The following is a 12,195-nucleotide window of genomic DNA, read 5'->3' as shown; positions in this document are numbered from 1 at the left end:
TGGTGGACGTTGCAGTTTTTTAATTAATACTATTGTTTAATTGTAGCATGTCATTCCTTCCTTTCCATAAACTTTTCTTTCCATTCCTTTCTATAAACTCTTCTGACCCGAATATCAAACACTCATGCCGGAGTTTTAACTGTTCATAGATACCACCATGGTAGAGATAAAGCGAGCTATCTTTGAGTCTACACACTAATTGGCACGGCAGTAGAATGTCAAGCTCGCAATCAGTCTATATTTCTTTCTTCTCAATGTATTATTCTTTTTAACAGATTTCCCTGAAGTGTGTTACGCATTTCGGCACGGTTTCCGTGGCGCTGTGTCGCGTTTTCCTCGGTGATGGTTGGATGAATGGATGTTAATGGCTGCACCCTTTGTTACGGGCAGCAGCTTGCGCCACCTACCCTAGGATCCCAGCCCTTAACCCCTTGATGCCCAGCGCTGCCTGGGAGCAACAACTCAAGAATGATTTATTTTATCCGTGCCATGTGTGCCTCAATAAATATAGTGCCCTCTGTCGCAAGGGCGAGGATATGTCTGCTTAGCAGTGGAGGGTCAAAGTGCACCTTTGAAATGGGTCACTCGTCCTTTAATACCGAAGCCAACAGTTAATGTGAGGTATGACGGCGTGCACCGCTGGCCTCGGAAATCGGAGAAGATTGGCTCAGATGTTACAAATTCGGTCATACCTTTCTCTCCTGTGCGAAATTCTATATGCACCTGGGCCTTCTCCAGTGTCGTAACTGCTTTCGTTTGTTCGACATAAAGCAGTGCCGGAACTGCCCAATGTTGCTCACGAGCAACATTTCACGAGAATGCTTACGAAAAATAATTTTTTTATTCTTCAGACCAGATTTCTTGTTCTTTTGTGTGCTTTAAACCCATATTAGGGTTTGTAGGTCTCTACTATTCCAAGTAAAGCTTTGGGCGTGAAAGGGAAGTTGAAACTGTTAAAAGAAAAGATAAGATAACGCTTCTTTACGGCGTTGTCTTTCCTGGAGAATCTAAATATCATTTGTCCTCAAAACAACACTAAATGTGAATGACCAGGTTAGTTTCAAATTGCGCCTTTTGCAGAACAATCAACTTGCAATTCTTGCTTCGTTTCATCTCCGCTTCACGTATGCTCCTCTAATTCACTGAGGTGCCTGGAACCAGCACACCGCTGGACTAGCAACCATATATTAAAGAAACCTCTTTCATGCGCATTAGTTCCGAAATAGGAAACAAATGGTGTGGATGATCCTCAATAAATGGTCGCTTGTCCAGCAATGTGTTCTATTTTTTTCCTTTTTCTCTCTGGGTGTATCTTCCTATATCCAGCTGACATCATTCGTAAGTGTGAATCAACTAGCTTAGCTACGAGCTGTCGCATCAAGTACCGACAATGCTGGCTCTGCGAGCCGAGGAGCACACGTGAGGGTCCTTTCGTGACTTAACTTAATGTGTCCCTTCTACTTTTACTCTCCTCCTCTCCTCTCCCACTGCCGCAGAAGAGCGTGGTTCTAATGAAAGTTCAAAGGTGTCTTTTTAGGTAATGCGGGCATGAAATAGCTTACTTTTTGTGATACTCATGACGCTTGAAGTGTGGTTACAAAGAATGGGGTGTTTTTAATAGAATTCAAAATGTGACTCATTTTTTGTTTTCCCTTTGCACAGGTTTCAGACACCGTGGTGGAGCCCTACAATGCCACCCTGTCCGTCCACCAGCTGGTCGAGAACACTGACGAGACATTTTGCATCGACAACGAGGCTCTGTACGACATCTGCTTCCGCACCCTGAAGCTCACGACCCCGACCTACGGCGACCTGAACCATCTGGTCTCTGCCACCATGTCTGGTGTCACCACCTGCCTCAGGTGAGGTCGCAAGTTACGCTTGTTTTTTTTAATGTGGTAACGAAGGTCAAGACAGATGAGCCAGACAGTAACTATGAGCACCTTTTCCTTCAATATCTAAGGTGCAAAGCTTGGGCAAATAATGGCAGATAGAAGATGGGTTCCCAAACTGTGTTTAAGCGCTACTTTAGCGGATCTGGACAACCCATTGAATCATAAGTATGAGCCAAACGTTCCCTAATATGTGCATTATTATTTACAAGGTCAGTAGGCTTCTCGACTGCTCTTTGCATCGGTGCCGAAGCTGGTTCCTCGGCTATCCGTAACGGGACGTGGGGCGTTCCTTGGGGGTGAAGGGATTGGGAACCCGAGAGATAAAAGATGAACTTTACACATGTGCCAGATGTTATCTTCCTGTTTGTTACGAAGGGCTATAGCAGGGATGGCCAGACGGACATGCGCAAAGAGCTATAATATACACCAACTCATGTTTACAAACAAACCGGAGCGCCCCTAGCGAACACCACCGGCGCCGCGCTTGTGCGATGGGGGTGTGGGCAAAAAGCTCGCCGTCGCCCATAAGCAAACCATTGAAATGCGATGTTGTCGGTGTCGGTGTGAGTCCTTGCGCTCTTTTTGGCGTTGGAATTGTTGATTCTACGTCCTCCTAACGATGTCTGACTACTTGAGCGGTGTCAGCGAAATTACTGAGGCTCGTTACACCGCAAAACTTCGCGTGAATCATCTGACATGCGGCGATTCATTCTGCGTGGACGCCGCAGAAGGTACGCTAAAGCCTGATTCACATGATGAGATTCGCTCACAATTTTCAGTCACGACGTCGCTCGGGCTGCAAAAGCGTGAACCGTAGCTGAGATGTCGACGTCGATACTGCAAATCGCAAGCAGAATCTAACCAAGTGAATCAGGCATAACAAGTCGGTGATGGCCACTGGTAACAATGATCAACATCTCCTTGTATCTACTGTTTACGTCCAGTCTGTTTACCAACCTTCAAACTTCAAACTTTTGAGGCCTGCACTTACTTCTTATCGCAAGTACTGGGCCCACGTTTGGTCTAAGGGCCGGTGTCCTCTGAAAGAGCAGACGACAAGCAGAAACGTTTGGAAGAGCAGACGATAGTTCGAACGATCAGGCGGCCGTTTGAACTTCCAGCGCTCATTTTGGAACAAAACAAATAAATTGGATGACCAGAAGTATCCGTGAATTCAACCCAAAATGCTTCCCCCCCAAGCAATCGGGGTCCGACGGCGTCTGGTTGTCCTTTTCACTGCACATATCCACGTTCTCGGACGAACAGAGCTCATGAAAACTGACCTTCAAATCTTTCTCGGCACTTTTGGTACAGCCCCAGTCGCAGCATTTTGACGAGAAGGCAGGTTTTTGTCTGGTTCCTTTCAAAACAACGCGGGAATACACGTCTACAATGGGCACAGCCCCGGACCGGAAGTGCGTCCGACGCGCCACCACCGCGGCGTGACATAACAGAGATGAGTTTGTGTATAGAGCCATTTCAGCTAGTCAGAATAAAAAGGGTGTGGCACTTTATAAAAATAATTTAGTCATAAAGGAAAAAGTGGTGGCTCATGCCACTGACCCTTGTGTCACTTATCGTGTTAGTTCGATGTGTGCATGGTGACACAAGGTCACCAAAAGGCACAATTTTTATTTATAATACATCTTTTCTGATTAAGCTGGGATTGAAAAAGCCTATGCTTACTGGCAAGTCGCAGTTTGGCCACCCTTGGGCTATTGGTAAATCGTTAATAAATATTAGAAACAGTAAAGGTCCAAGCACGGATCCCTGAGGAACCCCAGAAGTGATGCGACTGCAGTTTGATTTATGGTTGTTAGCAACAGTGAACTGGGTACGAGAAAAAAAAAAGTTGCGTATCCAGGAGACAACAAGAGGGTCAATGCCAAGACAAGAAAGTTTATCGATTAGGCGATGATGAGGAACCCTGTCGAACGCCTTCGAGAAATCGAGGAACAAGGCATCTGTTTCGCTTAATGAGTCAGTATTAGTAGTGAAAAGTTCATGAGTGAACTCTACAAGTTGCGTTTCGCACGAGAAGCCCCTCCGAAAACCATGCTGGCGATTATAAAAAAAGTTATTTTCTTCTAGGTGGGAAATAACGTGAGAAAATATTACATGCTCAAGAAGTTTGGACGCAATGCAGGTTAATAAAATGGGACGGTAGTTCGAGGGCAGCTTACGATCGCCGCTTTTAAAGACTGGAACGACCTTGCCCAGCTTCCAGTCCCAAGGGTAAGCAACCTAGCTCCAGTGACTGAAAAAAGATCAATTTAAGACACTCACTAGATGTAACTTCAATATTGCTCAGAATTTTCGGCTTTATATTATCGGGACCACAAGAAGACGCTAGTTATAATCTTTCTATGAGGTGAAGTATTCCATCGGCTGAAATGTCAATGGAAGTCATAGGTACAAAGTCGGACAAGGGTAAACATGGAATATCAGTGGTATTTTCATAGGTGAACACAGAGGAGAAATAATTATTTAATACAGTAGCGCAATGAAGCTCAGATACAGCGACTCCATTTTCGTCCTGAAGATGAATCGAATGAGTGCCTCTAGGCGAAAATATTTTCCAAAACTTCTGGGGATTAGAGTGCAAAATTCTTGGTAAATCTAAAGAGAAGAATTTCTGTTTTGACGATCTAATACTTTTTGTATAAGTTTTGAGGCACGCAAAGTATTCATTCCAAACAGAGTTAACGTTCAGCCGTTTCGCTCTTTTATACAAACGTTTCTTTTTATTGTTCAATGAACGCAGTGTTTTGTTATACCAGGGGTTATTCCTGTCGCTCCGCACAGTGACAGTGGGAACGAACTGCTCAGTGAGACTGTTTATTTTATTTTTAAAAAGTAACCAGTTTTCTTCAACAGACCTTGAAAAAAAGTTTTCGGCGTATGTTTGATAAAAGGAAGATAAGTGCTGATTTATTGCCACGTAATCAGCTTTGTTGAAGTCGCGGATTGTTTTGATTGTGGGGTTCCTCGTGAGGACGGGAATTGATAACTTAATGAGCAAGATATTGTGGTCACTTAAACCTAGAACAGAGTCAACATTTTCTATAAGTTCCGGAGAGCTAGTAAGGACAGGATCAAGAATGTTATCACCACGAGTGGGCTGATTAACAACTTGGATGAGGTTGAAGTTCAAGCAGTTATCGAGAAATTTTTTAGCATCATTCGACCCGCTTGTGGTATAATTAACCCAGTCTAGGTCTGGAAAGTTGAAGTCGCCAAAGATTAGGAATTGCGCTTTCGGGTAAAGGCCCTGAATGTTAAGCAAAACAGAGTGCAGATTGTCACAATAATCACTATCCCGACTTGGCGCCCGATAACATGCGCCGATTATGGTTTGCCAAAATGCCGATGTAATGCAGACGAACACAGTCTCTAGGTCAGGACAAGCTCGAACACAAAATAAGGAGACACATTTTTTTATCGCGATGAGCACTCCCCCTCCTCGTTTCGAAATCCTATCGCATCGATAAACGTCAAACTGCAGTTCATCAGGAAAAATTTCGCTGTCGTTTATCTCGGGTTTCAGCTAGGATTCCGTTAGAATGGCAGTGCTAGAGTTATTGTCACAAATGAAAGCACTTAGATCATCACGTTTAGTCATAACACTGCGTATATTAGTAAATGCCGGTGTTTGAACCCGTATATCAATCTTCAATGTCTGATCGAGACTAGCGGGAACTGTTAACATCTGTTGGCTCTATTACCGACTGCTAGCTCCCGGTTAGCTTGGTAGAGAGCTCTGCTAGTCTTGAAAGAGGTCCCGGGATCTTATCCAGGACCAGGTGGACTTTTTTGGCGGCAACCAGTCTCCTCAAGGGCAATAGTTGTGCTTCATTTCAAGGGGAAGTCAATTTATTCCCGTATTTGTAATCCCTGCCCCATCCCGTATTTGCAGGTTTCCCGGCCAGCTGAACGCAGACTTGCGCAAGCTTGCCGTGAACATGGTGCCTTTCCCGCGTCTCCACTTCTTCATGCCCGGCTTTGCCCCCCTCACGTCCCGGGGCAGCCAGCAGTACAGGGCCCTGACCGTGCCGGAGCTGACCCAGCAGATGTTCGATGCCAAGAACATGATGGCCGCCTGCGACCCCCGCCACGGCCGCTACCTGACAGTGGCCGCCATCTTCAGGGGCCGCATGAGCATGCGGGAGGTGGACGAGCAGATGCTGAACGTACAGAACAAGAACTCCAGCTACTTTGTGGAATGGATTCCTAACAATGTGAAGACGGCCGTGTGCGACATCCCTCCCCGGGGCCTCAAGATGTCTGCCACCTTCATTGGGAACAGCACCGCCATCCAGGAACTTTTCAAGAGAATCTCGGAGCAGTTCACCGGTGGGTCTTGCGCACAATTGTTTTTTTGTTTTTTGCGTTTTTACCTGTAGGACAGTTCTTAAAGGATACTACGATATCTAAAAGAATGCCAAGCAAACCGAATCTGGTCCCCTACGCGTGCAAGTAAATATGGTGGTATGGTGTGGTTAGAGATGGCAGTTCTAGCAGTCGGAAAGCCATCTCGGTGGCTCGGAGGCAAAGCACTGGCCTACGGATCCCCAGGTGGTGGGTTCGAATCCAGCCGAGGTGCCTGCAATCTGACGAAGGCTTATTGCGGGCAAATTGCAAGAATTTCCTGTGGTCACTGCACGTCCTACAGACTTGCCACACAAAACAGTTACCTATTATCTATGCCTCCCAAACGAAAATATTGCTTGCATACTTGCTGCAAGAGTATGAAATATCCATAGTTGTGATTGAAAGGAGGTAGGCTGTGTGAAACCATGGAAGAAAGCCTATTTTATTGTGGGGAACTTGTACTAACAAAGTATAGAGGTAGTGAGCAGGTGCAGACCATCTTGCTTAGTTGAACATGGGTTTCGTAGCATCCCGTCTGCTTAGAAGTTCCCACCTGCAGTCAACCATCTTAAATTGTTCTTGGGGTTTGCGACAAACTGCAAGCCATTTGGCAATAACCGATAGCTAAATGCTAGTTCCACAAAAGAACCATGTCCTTTCAGTTTACTATTCTAGTCCATGCTAACTCTGTTGTATGATCCGTTTGGTGTTTCATATGTCCTTTACTAGTTTTCTAACAGCTTTTCAACGATACATTTCGAATTAATATATAAACTGTGGTTATAAACAATGAAGCATACTGCTCAGCAGCATGTGCAAATATTCCGAATAGTTTCAAACAATATACTACAGTATAGATCACTTACAACGTAACCGCTTATAGTGCAGGACCGGGTATAACACGGCTTTTTTAAACCACTGGTTCGCCTCCCATAGAACTCGTGTAATTACATACCGCTTAAAATGCAGGCGCGTGAAGGGAAATACCGGTGATAGTGCGGTTTTTGAAACGGCCCGCCGACCGCGCAGGCCAACCTACACAGCGAGCACGCTTCCCTGTGAGACACTAGATAACGGCGTCAGCCGCAAGCGGCACTCGCGGGGCAAGACGCGGGGCAAGGAGGTTGCTCGAAGAAGTGGGGGGAAGCGAAAGAGAGGCTTCAGTTACCATAGCGACGGAGGGACGCACGCACGTGTCGTTCACGTGGTTGCGTCCCTCCGTTGCGTTGGAAAACAACCGCAACGACAGACCAATCGCAGGTCGAGGAGGTGTTCGCGCGCGTTGCATGCCGGTCGCGGGCCGGCTGCTTCTATCTGCAAACATGGCGTCGGTTGTAATCGTCGACGTAAACGGCGTGGTGGAAGCTCATCGTTCCGCGTAAAAGTGCTATCCCTGACTGTGAATTTTTGTCGTGTGAGCGAATAACCCAGCACGTACTAGAAGGGAAAATCCACCTACTCGTGCGGCGATGTCGTGGCGGCACTCTCAAGACGGCAGAAACGTCCGTGTCGTCGTGTTTGTTTACTTCGACTACAGTGGTGATTTCTAAGCATTAGTGTTTTCGAACATCGCCCAGATTTCTTATTTGGAGCATTTCATGCCTGCGCTCAAGTTGAAGGTATTACTGGCACGTACCGTATAAAGGATGCGAATTTTCACGCGTTTTTATCGCTGGAGAAAAGTGATTAGGGTTAGCAATCCTGAACTCTCGCAACGTCCGTCCGCAACCCGCGACGCCGTTAAAAGGCTGCGCCAGGCGAAAGTCGCTCATTTTCAAAATTTGTGACACACTTGAGAGAGAAGTGTACTAGTTTGGTGAAATAAAGACTCTTCAAACTAAGCTTCATTTTTCATCTAACATAAAATAAATTCTTTTTCAAAGGTAAGTTGTCTCATGGCATGTATTTTGGCCTGAAAAAATGATGTTTTGGTTATAGCGCGCGGTACCGCTTATAGTGCGGATTTTCGAGACTCCCGCGACATAGGTTATATGCGGTCTACACTGTATTCAATATTTGATTAGAGATGAGCTGCGAGATTCATACTTGTCGATGTGTTGATCGCTGCGAGTTGGCCCTATTGAGCACCTGTGCACTGCGGGAAAGCAATGCTTGTGGGCTACATGGGTATTGTTTCGCCACTGCACTTGTGCTTTGTGAGAGGAGCACCCAACAAGGCTAACCTGCCACGGTCATGGAAGAGTAAGGCAGCAATGCCTAACGACCCACACTCATCATTCATGCTTTTGGTTTTCTTCCTTTTGTCAAATTTGAGTTATAGAAAAGAATACTTGCATTTAACACACATATTTATAAACTCCCTCTATTAGGATAGCTGCAACAATTTTGTTCTTTACAGGCCAAAGTTAATATATATATAAATATTGCTATACTAAAATTAACTCGACCTAGAAGTGGACAAGTGAAAGGTTGGGAACAGTCTTCACGAGTTCAGCTGAATTTTCGTTTAAGCACTGTGCACAGTAGTGAAAGGTTTGGAGAAACTATTCAGTATTTGATTTTTAAATATCGGCCGAAACCACTATCTGCTTGAAGCTCAAAAGCTACTTCTCGCACATGTCTACTGCTCAGTTACATGGCAGTCCTTAAAGGAGCTGTGCAACAATTTCAGGGCTTTGCTTCAATTATTGTGAAAGTTGATGCTCGACACTTCTGAAGTGAACTACAAAACAGATTTTGCCGGGATACCCTAGTTTTTATTTAAAAAAATGAAAAAGATCCAGGTTTTTGCTGCCCCTCAACTCGTACGTCGTCTTCCGGGTCACGTGTGCAGTGACGTTGAGGGGGTGGGCACGGGGTTCCGGAAAAGTTCTCTCTTTAGAGCCATCAGTGAGCAGCAAGAACTTGTCCGCTCGCGACCGTGTGACCACGTGCTGGCGGGCGCTGCGCAAACAATATGGTGAAAGGAGGAAAGTCTCATCCGGGTCCGGCCATACCCATCCGACCCTGTCCCCCTCCCCCTCCGGCTTCTGGCAGCTGTTCGCGGTAGCAGAGAGAGCTGACGGTTTTGTGGACCTAGGATAGATGGCGCCACTAAAGCTCCATATAATAAAAGTTTTGTCGATGATACCAGGTTTTTGACGCATTTATATATATGTTGGAACGACATGATTTATAGAAAAGTTGCCTTTTATCGAGCAGGTATTCGCACAACTTGCAATCTTTCTACAAGATTCCCCATCGACGTCATGCCGTGTGTTTCTCATGGCCGCCGCTCGCGGCTGCAGGGCGGGGAATATTCAAAGTTTTGCCTCGCTATTACGCGGCGGAATCTCAACATTTCGATGAAAGGAGGTGTGTTTTCTGTCATTTGTGACAAGGTGAACAATATCAAAAGCAGAAGATGCCAATTCTTTCAACGCTAAAATCGTTGCACAGCTTCTTTAAGCAGACTAGAACACGCCAGATATAGAGAATCTCGGAAGGCAGTTGACTTCATGACAGACGTGTCTTGGGGTAGGACTTGTTCTGTAACAAACACCTAGCTTGGACACCTCAATAAATTAGCCTAATACCTGACATGTCATCACTGCCCATTTTGATCTGAATGAGCGTCATACCTGCGTGCCGTTGTGTATCACCACTGCGTGATGCACATTGAGGACCCCCGGGCTAGCAATCATACTGCACTGACTAGATTTCTCATCCACAGCTGAGACACCAGACTCCTTTTGAGGGTGACCAAATTCCAGCTGTCTAAACATATGCACAGTCATTACGTGCCATTTTAACTATTAGAACAATGGCAGTTATCGACCCCAAGATGCGATTCGACTCTACAGATCCCAGTTGAAACTGAACCAAATCTAGTTCCATGGGATCTCTCTAAATAGTGAAGCAAACTAATTAAGGACACACTTTTTATTGTGCATCTTTGAAACGAGGTATAGCATGCCTTTCTTTCTGAGCAAAGAAACAAATCAAAACGCTTCTAATGCAAACGTAGCAGAAGCCGCATCATCATTACATTACCGATGGCCGTGCCCGCGGTTGTCCTGCATTGCTTGGCATTGGCTTCCGCGATTTGCTTGGATTGTTATAATGTCAGCTCCTACCCTAAACACTGCACCTCTTAAAATATTTGCCGCTACACTTGTCTAGTTACCTTCCTGTGGTCCTAAGTACATTGTTAATGCTGGTCCTCTTTGGCAATGCAGCCATGACCTCATGGATGCATCGTGAACTTAGTTGGGGAACTCTGTTAGGTCACCTAAAACAGGCAAGCTCGGTTCAGTTTAACTGTTGTAGCGGCTCAGGGATAGTTGGCTCTGCCATGCAACTCCAGTTAATTCTTGCTGAGTCAAATGTCAGTGACAGGGGATGTCTAACAGGGGCATAAGTGCAATCCACTTGTAAAGATAATAAGAACCCGAATCTGCAATCGTTATAACCGATTATCGTTGTATTTCGACCAGAAACTGATCGGTTCTAGTCTAGAAACTATAAACTGATGGTTATAAGCAGCTCATCATTATATGTGATAGTTATAAGTGGATTCCACTGTATACCGTAAATGTCCAAGTTGGAGACGTCTTGCTCAGTTCATATGTGAACAACATTGTGCCAGGTGTACTGTATTTTCTGGTTTAAAAGTTTAATATCTATGTGTGTGGACATACAAGAATTCATTTCTTCGAGGTCGCCAATTGACAAGAACGGATTTTTTTAGTGACGGTGTGCTTACGATAATTTACGTACGGTGCTTTCAGTGCTAAGAAAGTGGGCATTTACCGGGGTGCGCTGTGTATGAGAATGTTGAACTTAGTCTAGAAACGAGGCCAGACTAAGCACAGTGTTTGGAACAGTACCTCTCAGATGCGATGCCTTAACGAGGGTCACACCTTGTGTTCCACCTTGCAGCCATGTTCCGTCGCAAGGCCTTCCTGCACTGGTACACCGGGGAGGGCATGGACGAGATGGAGTTCACAGAGGCAGAGTCGAACATGAATGACCTGGTCTCCGAATACCAGCAGTATCAGGAGGCCACTGCCGACGACGAGGGCGAGTTCGAGGACGAGGAGGAGCTGGCACAGCCCGAAGCTTAGACTCTCTTATCTCTGTTTTGTTCTTCTAAACAAACCTTAGCCTTTTTAAATATTCACTATTCGGATTGATTTGCAGCTAACATTCTTTCCTCGTTTTTTCTAATAAATCAATTGGAGTTCTTGCTGTGGTTGCCTTTTCTTTCGGTTCTCCTGTAGAAGCATGCATTTTACTTATGAGGTAGCAGCGCTACCTTTACCCAAGTGTTAAAAAAAGACTTTTTTTGCTGCATCTCTGGATTTTTTCGGCGATGAACCCAAAGAGGTTTTTTGCCACAAGTGGCTGACTTTCTGTGCTCATAGGCATGCTTTCCCAAGAAAGCATAAGCCTAAATTTCGAATTTTTTAAATTCATTTTTTAATTTTGAGGTTTTTGGTTTTAGGAATTGTACACCCTTACACTAAATTTGATAAGCATATGCATAATAGTTACCGTTGATATAAAAAATTTTCGACATATTGTGAGGCAGTAACGAAGTAAAGGAGTTCAATGTTTCAGTGCATTTTTCGCAGTTCCACTTATTGCTGGAAATTTCATATGAAGGAATCTTGTTTGAAGGTGGAAGTATCCTGATACCACAATCACCATGTTTCTGAACTGAAATTACTGGGGAATCAGGCTACCTAGTTTATATTGTTTTAAGCTGAAGTCCTCATTAAGGAAAACTTTTCAAAAATATACATAGGACAGATAGCATCTCATTTTGGGGATATAACTTCCTGAAGAGTGACGCGTCAACTTGTGGAGCTATGTGAATTAGTCCTAGAGATCTGAAAGTTTGCACAGTACACCTACGCTGAAGTTAAATCTCCAAATTTTATTCCAATCGCTTGAGTACAGAACTTCGACCTCTAGCCAGTGTCCC

At 45.0% G+C, this 12,195-nt stretch overlaps 1 protein-coding gene across 1 annotated transcript in view; it reads left to right on the top strand.

Moving 5' to 3' along the window:
• Positions 1-11,456, top strand: part of LOC8033653 (tubulin beta chain) — a 30,009-nt gene extending 18,553 nt beyond the window's left edge. Inside the window, exons 5-7 of the mRNA XM_029990667.3 lie at positions 1,663-1,862; positions 5,812-6,248; positions 11,148-11,456. Coding sequence (XP_029846527.1) covers positions 1,663-1,862; positions 5,812-6,248; positions 11,148-11,332 — 822 coding nt within the window. The 3' untranslated portion in view covers positions 11,333-11,456. The remainder of the gene's footprint in view (positions 1-1,662; positions 1,863-5,811; positions 6,249-11,147) is intronic.
• The last annotated feature ends 739 nt before the right edge of the window (positions 11,457-12,195 follow it).

Source organism: Ixodes scapularis, unplaced genomic scaffold (assembly GCF_016920785.2).
Source record: "Ixodes scapularis isolate PalLabHiFi unplaced genomic scaffold, ASM1692078v2 PGA_scaffold0__279_contigs__length_252992795, whole genome shotgun sequence".
Taxonomy (NCBI): Eukaryota; Metazoa; Arthropoda; class Arachnida; order Ixodida; family Ixodidae; genus Ixodes; species Ixodes scapularis.
The sequence above is the reverse complement of the archived record's forward strand: the minus strand, read 5'-3'. Positions and strand labels throughout refer to the sequence as shown.